Here is a 12,807-nt window from a genome sequence, read left to right on the forward strand (position 1 = left end):
AATCGAGGCCCCAGTTGCAGGGCTCTGAGAGCCTCCAGGCTGGGGAGGGTTGGTGGGGGGTGTATCTGACCATCTGTATGGAAGGGCAGTGAAGCCCCTTGTCACAGAAACCAGGAGCCTTGGGTTCCCTGAGGCCAGGACAAGCTGCCGGGGGGGTGTCACTGTCCATGCGCCTGCCCTTCTCTTTGCCTTGGGTTGATTCTGAGAGGCTCTATGGTGGGCCTCCCTAGGTGTTTGTTTGCGCCTGGTGAGTGCTCGAACATGGAGCAAGTGGGCCCTCCAAATGGCTGGGGCTTTGTCCTCTGGCTTCTCACAACCCCCTCTTCCCCAGCCAGGGCCACAGGGCATCAGGAGTGACTTAGCCAAAGGCAGGGTGGGTGTTTCCTCCAGACCGGAGGGTGAAAGGAGTGGGTGTGGGTGGGGGCAGAACTTTCTTCCCTGGCGAGGGCTTCACCCTAACTCTGTAGAGAGAGGCCTGGTTGGGTCTGTCTAGGAGCAGCGGGGACACTCGGGAAGATGGCAGGGTGGTCCCTGATCATCAACCCCACCCCCCCAAGTTGAGCCTAGTGGCTCCTCTCTCCTCCTGGACACGCCTAAACATCCAGCCACCGGCCGTGGGGTGGAGGCAGCAGTGCTTCGTCTGGCAGGTCTCCACCTGGTGAGTGGGTGGTGGGGGAGGACACCCTCCCTCTTCTCCAGGCTGAGCGGAGGCAGAAGTGGCTTTCAGGTCTGGGGTGGCGCTTTTCAGGCTGGATGTTCTGCCCCTCGGAGGACAGGTCCCCGGGGTTGTTGGCAGTGGGGAGGCTGTGAGGGCAGGAAAAGGATCGGGGTGGGGCGGTCAGGAGCTCAGAGGTGCGAGGGGCATGGGGAAGGGGGTTCCCACCTCAGTGCCCACCTGGCCAGTCGCAGACAGAAGGGCTGTCCTTACCTCACACCTGGCCACACCTGTGTTGGCTTTTGGCTCTTGGCCCTATGCTGCCCCAACCCCTTCCCCCGTCCCAAGGCTCAGGGCCTGAGCAGAGTCGAGCCGCCCCCATGCCAGGCCTGCTGTTGAGGTCTCTCTGGGGCAGAGGCCCTCGGGGTGAATGAGGGCATTGGCCCTCCCTCACTGAGTTTGGCTCCTGCCCACAGGGCTGACAGTGGAAATCAGCCTGTGGGAGGCTGTAGCCCAGCTCTGTGCAAATCTATTTTGGACCTCTGGGCCCCCCTTCCTCTCTAGGCTCCCCCTCCTACCCCTCCCCGTCTGCCCCGCTGGTGCTCAAACTGAGGCTGGGGCTCCGAGGGAGAGTGAGTAGGGGCTGGGAGACCTGGGGCAACCCCCTTGAGGAGGGGCTGGGGACCTTGTCTGGAGGCTGGCAGTCTTGGACTGAAGCCCACCTTCCTCCATCACTCCCAGAGGCCTGCCCAGGCAGCCGCAGCTCCAACCACAACATCCTTTGGGGTTTGGCCTAGGCAGTTGACCCCCAAATAGCCCTGGTAGATTCCCCCAAGACCCGCCCGCACCCTTGCCTCTGGGGCACAGCCCAGAGAGTATAAAACAGTGCTGGAGGCTGGGAGGGGCAGACCAGCTGAGTCCTGAGCAGCAGCCCTAGCACAGCCGCTGACAGACACACCATGAGACCCCTCATGTTCCTCGCCCTACTGGCCCTGGCCACACTCTGCCTCGCTGGCTGGTCAGGTGAGTGCCCCTACCCCTGCCCCGGCCCGCGGGAGCTGCGAGGGGAAAGCACCATGGCCTCACCTCTCCTCACCCCTTCCACTGGCAGTCCCTATTGGCAGTCTAACCACCTTTCTGTGGGCTCAGTCCATTTGCCCCCACTGCTGTCCTTGTGGAGGGAGAGGAGAGGAGAGGGGAGGAGAGGGAGAGCCCTAGGGATGAGCAGGGGTGAACTGGGCTCCTTTTTCTTGCAGATGCAAAGCCCAGAGATGAGGAGTCTGGCAAAGGTGCAGGTATGAGGCAGGGCCTGATGGGAAGCTGTGCCCTGTATCACTCAATGGTGCTGCCCACTCCCAGCACCCCTGTCTCACCCTGGTCCCCTCAGTCCCATTCTCCCCTCCTGCCCCCTCCCATCTGGCTCTCAGGAAGGCCAGCCTACTCCCCACCTTGTCCACCCAAACTCGGAATCACCTGACCCCTGACCCTCTGCTCCACAGCCTTTGTGTCCAAGCAGGAGGGCAGCGAGGTGGTGAAGAGACTCAGGCGCTACCTGGATCATGGGCTGGGGTGAGAGAAAAGCAGGTGCTGGGCCAGGGCCCTGCATCTCCAGGATGGGCTGGGAGGAGCGGCCGCTGTGGGAGGACTCTGGAGCCCCAAGTGCAGTGGGAGGAGGGGCGGGCATTTTGCATGGAGGCTGATGCCAGTGTGTTGGGCTCTCAGAGCCCCAGCCCCCTACCCAGATCCGCTGGAGCCCAGGAGGGAGGTGTGTGAGCTCAACCCCGCCTGTGACGAGCTGGCTGACCACATTGGCTTCCAGGAGGCCTATCGGCGCTTCTACGGCACAGCCTAGAGCTCTCAGCCCTGCCGGCCTGGCTGGCAGCCCCCAGCTCTGGCTCCTCTCCGGGACCCCTCCCCCTCCCCTCTCCCTGACCTCCCTGCCCGGCAAGTGTGAGATCCCAGCAGCTGGGAGCATCATCCCAGCTGCTCCAGAATAAACTCCGGAAGAGGAACTGGTGGGGCTGTGATTCTTTGTCCATCTATGGAGTGTGAGGAGGAGGTATTGGGAGGATGGGGAGTGGAGAGGTTTTATCTTTTTCAGTCCCAGAAAGTGCTTCCCAAAATCTGTTGTTGAGTTATTTATTTATCCCTGCCTCAGTCCAGAAGCATTGAAGGTGGCTTCCTAAAGTCTAAATAGGGTTCTCCTCTCTAGCCCAGCACCCTCCCCCACCTCAACCCACTGCCCCATCCGTGACACACCCAAATAGACCGGATCCCAAAGGCCTGGACGCCTGGAGTACACGGCTGTGACCAGGACAGACAGCCTCATCGCCATAGGCAAAGAGCTTCCGGTAGATGGTACTGCCTGGTTTGGGGGTGGGGGCAGTAGCGGGCCTCCTGGCCTGGTTAATAAGCATTCAGGATGGGCCTGGGTTAGTCATGTTAGTTCTTGCCTGGGCTGAGCAGAAACTCCAGGAGCACCAGAGATGGGACCAGATGAAAGGGCCCAACACCTCCCCATCCCAGCCTTCAATGGCAGGTGGGGCAGCTCCAGCCTGGACACACGCACCTCCCCTCTCAGACCCTCAGCACTTCCCCCAGCCCCATCAAGAGCACCCTCCCTGACCCTCCTACTCTCTACCAGCCTCCCAGCCCCTCTCCTCTCCTCTGCCTTCTGATCTCCGCACTCTCTCCTCAGCCACTCCTCTTGGTTCCAGGCTCAGAAGTGCCCCTGTCTTATCAGGCCTGGGTCTGGGCTCCTCCCCAGCACGGGGGCGGGGGCGGGGGGGGGGGCACCTGGCCTCTGCTTCCCTCCAGGGCAGGCTCAGAGCTGGGGCCTCACTGTAGTTTGGCCTTTGTATTCCTCTCCAGCGGGCCACCCTGCAACAGGGGGCACGTACTGGGAGCCTGAAATAGGGAAGCTGTGAAAGCAGCAATGATGAGCAGGTTCCCAGCCACTGCCAAGCCCAGTGTGGCCACTGTGCCCGCCAGGCCCAGCGGCGGTTCCTGCATGGCCAGCCAGGCTCGGCGAGATCCCATATCAGCCAGCACCGCCTCCAGCTGGAAGTGTGTGCCCAGCACTGCACAGATGTGGAATAGCTGGTGGCTGTGGCCTGTGGGGAGGATGGGCGTGTGAGGGCACATACCCCATCCCCAGGGCTGCCCCAACTCATCCTGTGACCCATGGTGAGCACCACATCCTCTGGGCCTGCTACTCCCCTAAAACTGGGAATAAGAAACCCAATTCCCAGAGTTATTGGCAAGAGTGAGTGAGCTGCTGTGCACAGAGCCCCTGGCCTACAGGCTGCTGGTTTTGTTGTTGTCTGAGGACTGGGGCTGGGCCTGGACCCTGAGGGCCCTGCCAGGAATACTCTCCTTTACTCAGTTCACTCTGTGCTCTGGGGAGCTGTCTCCCCATCCCTTCCTGGGCCAGGCCAGGTCTGCTCTCACCGATGTAATCAAAGCGTCCTGGTGCCAGCCGCTCAGGCAGGTGGGAGGCAAAGAGGAAGCCAGTGAGCAACGCGCAGAAGAGGTGGTAGCCGTGGCTGGTGCTCAGTGCCTCCTGCCCACAGCTGTGGCCCCTGCCCCAGCACAGTCCGAGCTGGCAAAGGAAAAGCAGGGTTGACGGGGAGGGGCTTTGGGGGTGGACATCATGTGTCTGGGATCTGGTGAGGATGAGGAGGGGGAGGGCACAGCTGGACTGGGTGCTGGGCTAGGAGGGTGGGCAGCAGGGCTGAGTCAGGGATCGAGGGGGCAGGGCTGGGAGTGGGCACTGTGAGGGTCAGGACAGGAAAGCAGGAGCCTTACCCGATAGAAGAGCGGGAGGTTGTCGAACAGAAAGGGATAGGTGAAGGCAGCCGTGCGGAGGATCTTACTGAGCGCAGGGCTTTCTAGCTCTGGGAACCTGGGAGGCGGGAGTGAAAGGCTGGTCACCATCCTTATGCTGGGGTGGGGGTCAGAGGAGGGCAGGGGACCTTTGGCCAAGATGGAATGTCAGTGTAGCTTAGTGGCTATGAAAGCCCTTAGGCCACATGACTCCTCTGTGAGTGACAACAGCTGTTAGACGGGGATAGACACCTGCCTCTTAGGTGGCTTGTGAGAGTTAGAGACAGCGCAGGGATGGTGCTGGTGCACAGGGTCTGGGCACAGTAAGTCCTCAATAAACGGTCCCATTGTTACCAATGTTGTTCAAGAGCAGTGAAACGCAGGCACACCCCAGTGGTCCTGGGTGTCCAGGTGTTTGTGGGTGCTCTGTCCTGTCCCTCCGCCTTCCCCTTCACCACTGGCCGAGAACCCACCGGGAGTAGCAGGAGAGGCCGGTGCACAGGAAAGAATTGAGTGCGGCGGCGGGCACAAATAGCTGGTGCAGGCGGCTGTGCAGCCAGGAGGCCGGCATGGAGTAGGCGGCATAGGGGAAGGCGCAGCCTGGCGGGGGGGGGGGGGGGGGGGGGAGGGGAGCTGAGGCCCCGCCCCGGAGACCCCGCGCCACACCCCCGCCCCGCCCCGGAACGCCCCCGCCCGCCTGCCCACCGCCCCAGCCTCCGCCGCGGGGCTCACCCAGGCTGTAGAGGCTGAGCGCGCCGTAGTCCAGGAAGTAGCAGATGTGACGCGCGCGGGGTGACATGGAGCTGAAGGTGTGCGCGCAGCACGACGCAAACGGGTAGAGGCAGGCGGGCAGCAGGAAGACGAGCAGCGGCCAGTGGTAGGGCTCCGACCGGAAGCCCTGGCCTCCCGCCAGCGCCAGGAGGCGCCACAGGAAGTACCTGCGGCAGGCACGTGCTCAGGCCACCGGACCCCCAGCGACTCCCAGTGCAGCCCGCGGGCCCGGACGGTCCCGGTCCGCCTGAGTACCCCCTTGAGCTCGAGGCCCAAGCCTGGGACAGAGCCTCCCTCACCAAGTGGGCAGGAAGTGAGTCCAGATGTTGACGGTCTCGTTGGTCATCTGGAAGGAGCTGAGGACACAGTCCAAGGCCGAGCTGGTGGGGCGGCGGTAGCCAGACATGATACCATCTTCCCAGAACACCTGGGGTTGTGGGGGGCAAGGGAGGAGAGGAGTCACTGTGTCCCACCCTTTCTCTCCAAGGGACTCCACTGTGTCCCACCCTTTCTCCGGAAGCAGGGTGGAAGGGAATGGGCTGGAGATCACAATGGCCCCAAACTAAATCCAACCCCATCTCACCACAGTTTCCAGTACCCAGAGAGCAGGTGAGAAACAGAAGAGGCAGAGTAAGGGGACAAGATAGGATGGACACAGCGTGCTCTGAGGAAGCCGACTCTGGATAAAAGAGTGTTCTGGGCTCTAGGGAGCAGGTCACAAGCCTGTTCCTTAGAGAGCAGAAGAGTCCCACACTGAAATGGCAGGGATAAGAGTTAGCCTAGAGCAGGGACTTCTGCACTTGCAAAAAGAGAAGAAACTTTGCCCCAGCCAGTCCCCTGAGAAGTAGGAGTTGGTGACTCCCTCACCCTGGGGACCTGGTGGACGCGAAGGAGTTGGGGCAGCTTGAGACTGAGCATGGTGGCCCGGCACCTCCACGTTGACCTAGAGACAAAGGGCGGGGGGGGGGGGGAATTAGGTATCTGCCCCCATCCACAGGTCCCTTTTCGCCCAGGTCCAGGCTGAACCTGGTCACTGAGTCCCAGGGTAGGCTGTGTACCCGGACATGCATGCGGGTGGTAGCTGGCCACCAAGCTGCTTCCTTCAGGCCAGGGGAGGCTGGCCCAGCTTCCCCAGTGGTCATAACCCCAACCCCTCCCCAGCCTAGCCTGGGGGCTATTTAGTTCCCCCATTGAGAGGAGCTGGTCAGCCTCGACTCAGCAAGGATTGGAGGGTCCTCCTCAGCCAGAAGGCTGCCTCAGTAACCCTGGACCCTGGAGCCAGGTCCGCAACCCCCAGTTTTTGTCTCAGAAGAACCCTGACTTACGGAGGCCAGCACAGAGAGCGCCTAAGCACACACCACCACCGCCATCGCCAGCACCAGAAAGCTCCTTGGCTCACAGTGCCTGGGCTGAGCACAGACAACTTAGGGTGCTCAGGGAGAATTCTTGGAGAGGCCAGATGCCTACCGGTGGGACAAGGAATTAGGGGGATGCCTGGCTCTTCTCTGAAGACTACACGTGTGCCCCGGGGGGGGCATTTGGGGTCCCTGCCCCACCTGAGCCCGGGCCCCTCAGCCTCAGACCTGTGTGCTGCCTCCGGGTGGCCGCAGCTTTGCTGCCCCGCCCGCCCGCCTCCCAGGCTGCCTCTCCCAGGCACATTCCTTGGCACAAGTGGATGGGCTGGGCCACCAGGGCGGGTGGAGCTGCCCCAGGAGGAGGGAGAACAGGACACTCCTCCCGCCTCTCCAGGCCAAAACTTTCCAGCCCCGCCCCGTGCCTCTTCCTGTCATCGCTTTGCCTACTCTCTGTGTGCATGTTTGCTCCGCACACACTCTGGGCCCTCACACCGCCAGCCTGAACCCCAAGCCTCTGTTCCTGTCTTTCAACATTTTGGGGGCCCTCTGCCCTTGAGCTGGGTGCTGGGGACCCTGCTGGGCACAAGGCCGACCTGGTCCCTAGTCCCTGCACCCTGGCTGAGATTTGATAGATGACCCCGGGAATTCCCTGGCGGTCCAGTGGTTAGGACTCTGTGCTTTCACTGCCGAGGGTCTGGGTTTGATCCCGGGTCGGGGAGCTAAGATCCCACTACCACAAGCCTCGGGGCGCAGCCAAAAACCAAAAAGAAACTAAGATAGATGACCCCTCCCGGAAGTGGGATGGGGGTATTCTGACCTATCCTGAGTGCGGCCCAAGCTGCCTGGGGGAGGGGTGGACCAGGAAGATGCTGGCGTCTAGCTCCCCTCAGGGTCCCTTCCCTCAGCACTGGGGTTCAGAGGTCTCTGAAGTAGTTTGTGCTGGAGCCATGGAAATGGGGGAGGGGCCGGCCGGAGCAGGCGAGTGGCCTCTAGTTCCCCAGAACGGGCGTCTTGGCCCCAGGTGAGCTTCCTTACCCAGAGTTTGATGGGCGCTCCTAAGCCGGTGGGTCGGCAGGCCCCGGGCTCCACGGGTGGAGTCCCTGGCTCTTGCCAGCCGGGCCAATGGGAGGGAGAAGAGAGTGGCGGGCAGGCGGGCCAGGCCTGGGCGGGGAGTGGGAGACAAAGGGGAGCCAGAGAACAATCCCAGCCTTGTCCAGCCTCCAGAGAGCCGTGCGGGGTGGCCCAGCCCCATTAGCAGGCAGCTCACTCGGGCTCCAGCGCACAGCCAGCCCCTTCAGCTTGACCCCACCCCACTGAGAGCAGACTGGCCGGAAGAGGCCAGGGCCCTAGCCAGGATGCAGCCAGGGTGGTGCAGAGCGCCCCCCTCAGACCAGGCTGCCCCACGGCTCCAGGGTTCCAGGCTCTCCCAGGAGCTGAGAGTGGCTCTGCCTCAAGCTGGGCAGAGGAATCCAAACCCTGAATAGGAATTCTCCAAAACCTCTTCTCACTGTGCTTCGCTGCCTCTCAGCGCCTGGTGCTGGGCAGAATCCAGAGCAAATGCATTTGGTAAATGTTGGTTCAACCTCGAGGGGTTCACCAAGCTTCTCCACTCCCCAGACACACTTGAGGTGTCAGTGCTTGCGGAGGGATGGGGTTGAATACTCAGAGGCTGGTTTCAAGGTTCACCCTCACCTCTCCACTGAGGAAGTTTCTCCCTGATTCAGAGGACCCAGCTGAAAACCGCAAACCACCCCCAGGGAGCAACGTAACCTTCAAAATAGTTGACCCTTGAACACAGGTTTGAACTGCGTTTATATGCAGCTTTCTTTCACTACATATGTACTCAGTACTACACGGTCCCCAGTGGGTTGAATCATGGATGTGGAACTGCAGATACAGAGGGCGGACTGTAAAATCAAGTGCAGATTTTTGCTTGCATAGGGGTCAGCGCCCTAAAACCACATATTCTTCAGGATCATCTGTATATTGTTTTCACCTATCACCCTTGTGAAGGCAGCAGCTCAGTTCAATGAACTTCACATCTATCAAAACCGTCTCTGGAGTTTGTGCTCCAGCTGCTGGTTACTTGCTTCAACTGGGCCACCTCAAAGAAACCTTTCCAAACTGCCATTTCAGTATGTAATCTCCAATGTCCCAATAAAACTGTACAGAAAGGCACCAGGAGACAAGGAGTGGGCTTCTGGGGGTCTTTATTAAGTGATGCTTTAGTCTCAGCCTCTGCCAGGGACTGGAAGTGGGGGTGATCCCACTCCCCCCAGGTTGTCCCAGACTTGCTGTCTTAGAGGAAGGAGGCAGGCAGCCAGTTCTCCTCCGAGAACAGTCTGGGAAGCTAGGCTAGTGCTCTGGGGTGGGGAACAGCAGAGCTGAGATCCCCGACCCTCAACCCCCAGCCCGAGCTGTATGTGCAGCCCGAGCGGGAGGGGCCGAGGCAATCCTGGCCAAAGCCTCCCACACTCAGCCCCACTCTTGCTGCTCCACTCACTGCCCTGAGCTATTCGTGATCTCTGCTCTCACATTCACCTCAACACTCCAGAAGCTAGCCCCATGCTCAGCTCCTCCAGGCCTTTAGTCCCGGGGAAGGACAAAAGTAGGGAAGCCCATCAGGGCAGAGGGTCCCTGGCCGGGCAGCTTCAAGAGCCTCTCCTTTCTGCTGTCCATCCGAACACAGGCCCCTCCCTAGATAGTAAGGGGGGTTGTGGCCTCAAACTTCACCCCTCTCTCCTCTTACTGGCATCCCACTCTGTCCCAGCACAGCAGCCCAGAGCACAAAGCGCAGTGACCATGGGGCTGGCGGGCACAGAAGCCCTCATTGGCATATAGGCCAGACTGCCTGCAGCCGTCGTGGGCCTGCTCCCTGCCCTGGAAGCTAGACGAACGGAGACAGAAAACAGAAGTGGGGCAATGGGTGTGCATCCCCTGCAGCAGGAGGAGGGGATCTAAGCCCTGCCCTGTTACTGGCGCAGGCAGCTCTAGGCCCCTCTTCCTTAAGAGTCCCCAAGGCTCCAGAGCTGCCCAGCCCCTGCAAAGGGAGATGAGAGGGGGATGGGTGGTCCTCAAGGAGAGGAAGGGTCTGCAGAGAACCACCCAGACACCTGGTGTTACCCAACTCTACCCCCAGGCCCAGAGGGCCCAAACTCCTGGCACCAACCACCCTGCGTCTTGGGTGAGGAAGAAGGGCCCCTTCTGCTGTCCCTTCCCCTCAGAGGTCCAGGAACCACTCCAACGAAACGCAGACACCCGTGCCTGCCACCTGCCCCTGGGGAAAGCAGGGGGGCTGAGGCAGGAAGGCTGGCTAGGGGCCAACAGGCCTCTCCTGCTCCAAGCACTTTCCTTGCTTTCCTGACGTCATCTTGGCAACAGGGGGACCCCCGCCCTCCCAGCTGGCTCCTGGGCCCTCCCTGCAGCCTGTGTGCAGCTGGGCTTCCTTCCTGTGTGCGTGCGTGAGTCTGCGTGTGGTGGGGTGACTACAGGTGGTGGTCCTGGCTGCCAGGGAGGGCAGGAGAGATCTGGAGTCAGCCCCGCTGCAGGGCCTGGGGGTCGGTCTCAACCAATCTCCTTCCACTGCTTGTAGAAGTCCAGAACATTCTTGATGTCCACACTGGCATGTGCAGCGGCCTGCAAGGCTGCCTGTAGAATTGGGGGGAGGACAAATGGAGGAGGGTCTGACCTCCCAAACTCTGGGACAAGTCGTTGAGGGGCTGGGGAAGGGGTGATGGAAGAGGAAAAGGGCAGCTGTCTGGTCTGAGGGAGTCGACACCGGTACCTCCTCCCCATTCCACACTCTGCCAAACATCACCCCATGACCCACCTGCATAGGGCCTGAGAGCGTGCTGGGGTTGTCCAGTGGAAGGCCTGTGATGATGGTCACCATGCCACTCGGGTCCTCCTCACCTGCCCCCTGGGCCAGAGTCAGCTGTTTGCAGCTGTCCAGGATCTTATAGAGCGTCCTGGTGGGAGCAGGGGGAAGGCGGGCCAAGCCCCAGCATTAGCACAGCCTGAACACCAGATCTCCAGGGCACAGGGGAAGCTGGGGGTGAGGAGGGCACCAGGAGAGAGCGAGAGAAACCAGGCAGCCCAGAGGAGAGGGTCCTGGAAGCTGGCCCCAGAGGACATGCTACAGGGACTGGGCAAAGGTTCAATGAGTGAGGAAGCTGAGCCCAAGGATCTCAGGGCCACGGGGGCTCAGATGCTGGAGCAACTTCTCACTCCATCTAAGGTGAGACCTGCAGGAGGCCTCCGGCAGAATAAGCCTGGCCCCGCGCTGGTCCTGCTGCCTGTTACGGAATTCTCCGGCCCCGTCCCTCTGTCCTGGGGAGTGCCCACAGAGGAGCAAGGTAGGCAGCCTATCTGAGGTTCTAGGGGTGGGGGCTGAAATTTTACCAGGCATCTGCATCCTGCCTCTTCAGCTTATGCCGCTCAAAGCTCTTCCCCACCTCTTTCTGGCAGCGAATGTACCTGCAAAGGAGACGAGAGAGTGAAGGTTGGGGGCAGGGGAGAGGGAGGGCACCTCATACAAAGCAGGCCATTGTGGCGCAGGGGACCCAGTTTTATTGGGGGGGGGGCACGTCTCCCACATCACAGGTCTGTTTGGAGTCATTCTGAAGTGGCTTCCTAGCTGCTGAGCCCAGCTTGCTTTTCCTCCTGATAACATCAATTCTTTGGTTCCTCCCTGGGGAGGAGCTGGGAGGGGAGAAGCAGCAGGTGCTTTTCAAGTCAGTGCTTCTGGAGACAAGGTCCAAACAAGCAGGCTTTGTGCAGCTTTCTGACCAGGCAAGGGCAAATGCAGAGGAGGGGTGGGCCAGCCAGCAGAGAGCAGGGAGCTTTCTCCCTCTTCCCTACACCCAGTGTCTAGTCCTTTTCTGGCCCCAAAGGCCAGAAGGAAGGGCCTGTGCTGGGCTGAGCACCTATACACTGCTATCTGTCCCCTCAGCCCCATGGGAAGCCCCTGGGCAGCCCCGATGAAGGCACTCCCACCTTGGTCAACCTGATCACCTAAAGCAGGAGAACCTCCTGCAAAGGAGTCCATAGGTTGGAGGTGGGGGCTTGTTCCCCTCTCCCCGGTCACAATGATCTCATGTTTGCCCCAGAGGTAGATGGACAGCAGGTCACTGTTCCCCAACAGGGCTCCTAGCTCCTCCAATCGCTGTCTATTTCAGCACCTAAGACCCTGACTTCTAATTATGTCTTCGGCTTCCCTCCCCAGGCAGTGAGCCAACTGTGACCAGGGGCCACGTGTCTTACACGAGGAACACACGCATTTGTTGTCTGTGCTCAGCAGAGGTCCAGCCAGGCCTGCACTCACCTGTTCCCTTTTTTAAACTCTGCCTCCAGGTATCGGATCCCATCCCGGGCCCCGGGGTGTTCCTTCTTCAGCAAATCCAGGCCATCGATCACTGGCGGGCAAGATGGGCGGTGGGGGAACGACAAAACAGATGAGCTCAGGCTGTCGTGACATGGGGCTCTGCAGAAGCATCTGCACTCACTCCAGGACACACTGCAGGAAAAGGGGCCGTAGCTCCTACAGGAATCCTGAAGTTCTTTCAAAGACTGACCTTCTGCCAACAATGTATGTTGGCAACTTACCAACTGCTTTCACTTAGATTTTCTCATCTGTTTCTCCCAACCATCTTGTGAGTCAGGGTTTAACAGGGATTGTCATGCCCACTTCGCAGATGAAATGACTGAAGTTCAGAGAGGCGGCAGGACTTGACCAAGGCCACTGTGTGTAAACTGGGCCCCAAGTAAGGGTCTCTCAATCCCAAGCCAGATTCTCTTTTAGCCACACTCTCTGCTCCCACCTCTCCAATATACTCACCTGTCCTTGGGATGATGACAATGAAGCGGCCACTGGTGGCCAGCTGGCGGATGACAGGGAGGTGGTGGCAAAGGGCTTGGGTGTCGGGGACGAGGTAGGGAGACATTGCTGACTGGGCCTTGGGCTGCTGCAGGCTCCCTTCCAGCTGAGAGACCTCGAGCTGTTGAGAGAAGGCAGAGTGGGTGGAGCTGCGTGCAGCCTGGGCAGGGGAAGAATGGTACTCAAGGTGGCTCTTATGGGGCTCCTCCTGCTGCCAATGGGAACAAGGGACCCCTTCGACGAATGGCCTCATAGGAAAAGTAGACAGAAACAAGTGGTAAAGGAAAGAGGAAGAGAAAGAGAAGGAAAAGAGACAGAAGTGAAGG

At 60.4% G+C, this 12,807-nt stretch overlaps 3 protein-coding genes across 11 annotated transcripts in view; 1 reads left to right on the forward strand and 2 right to left on the reverse strand.

Annotated features, from left to right (window-relative positions):
* Positions 1-169: 169 nt before the first annotated feature.
* BGLAP (bone gamma-carboxyglutamate protein) lies at positions 170-2,510 on the forward strand. The gene is made up of 4 exons (XM_079916218.1): positions 170-1,678; positions 1,912-1,950; positions 2,155-2,224; positions 2,378-2,510. The coding sequence occupies exons 1-4, from the start codon at positions 1,615-1,617 to the stop codon at positions 2,505-2,507; spliced, it is 303 nt and encodes a 100-aa protein (XP_079772344.1). The 5' UTR covers positions 170-1,614; the 3' UTR covers positions 2,508-2,510.
* Positions 2,511-3,285: 775 nt separating this feature from the next.
* PAQR6 (progestin and adipoQ receptor family member 6) lies at positions 3,286-7,977 on the reverse strand (the record flags this gene model as incomplete). 8 transcript variants are annotated; one of them, XM_079916055.1, is made up of 8 exons in its annotated part: positions 7,642-7,748; positions 6,119-6,194; positions 5,551-5,678; positions 5,213-5,418; positions 4,954-5,080; positions 4,463-4,559; positions 4,106-4,256; positions 3,376-3,768 (listed from the first exon to the last, which is right to left on the reverse strand). In XM_079916055.1, exons 2-8 carry the CDS (start codon positions 6,167-6,169, stop codon positions 3,494-3,496), a joined length of 1,035 nt encoding a protein of 344 aa, XP_079772181.1. In that variant the 5' UTR covers positions 6,170-6,194; positions 7,642-7,748. The 8 variants fall into 8 exon arrangements, with proteins under 8 accessions (XP_079772180.1, XP_079772176.1, XP_079772181.1 ...); XM_079916057.1 differs by lacking the exon at positions 7,642-7,748 and adding an exon at positions 6,577-6,681; XM_079916056.1 differs by lacking the exon at positions 6,119-6,194 and having other exon boundaries at positions 7,642-7,761.
* Positions 7,978-8,560: 583 nt separating this feature from the next.
* Positions 8,561-12,807, reverse strand: part of SMG5 (SMG5 nonsense mediated mRNA decay factor) — a 28,089-nt gene continuing 23,842 nt past the window's right edge. For both annotated transcript variants that reach the window (XM_079925402.1, XM_079925401.1), the window contains exons 18-22: positions 12,443-12,602; positions 11,930-12,020; positions 11,008-11,082; positions 10,436-10,574; positions 8,561-10,254 (exon numbers count right to left, since the gene is read on the reverse strand). In XM_079925402.1, coding sequence (XP_079781528.1) covers positions 10,171-10,254; positions 10,436-10,574; positions 11,008-11,082; positions 11,930-12,020; positions 12,443-12,602 — 549 coding nt within the window. In that variant the 3' untranslated portion in view covers positions 8,561-10,170. The remainder of the gene's footprint in view (positions 10,255-10,435; positions 10,575-11,007; positions 11,083-11,929; positions 12,021-12,442; positions 12,603-12,807) is intronic.

Source organism: Stenella coeruleoalba, assembly GCF_951394435.1.
Source record: "Stenella coeruleoalba genome assembly, chromosome: 1".
NCBI lineage: Eukaryota > Metazoa > Chordata > Mammalia > Artiodactyla > Delphinidae > Stenella > Stenella coeruleoalba.

What these genes read in the sequence shown, in the direction of transcription:
- BGLAP (XM_079916218.1), top strand. Translation starts at nt 1,615, where the DNA reads ATGAGACCCCTCATGTTCCTCGCCCTACTGGCCCTGGCCACACTCTGC. An exon ending in CTGCCTCGCTGGCTGGTCAG is followed by an intron (nt 1,679 to 1,911) that starts GTGAGTGCCCCT and finishes TTTTTCTTGCAG; the next exon opens with ATGCAAAGCCCAGAGATGAG. An exon ending in TACCTGGATCATGGGCTGGG is followed by an intron (nt 2,225 to 2,377) that starts GTGAGAGAAAAG and finishes TTGGGCTCTCAG; the next exon opens with AGCCCCAGCCCCCTACCCAG.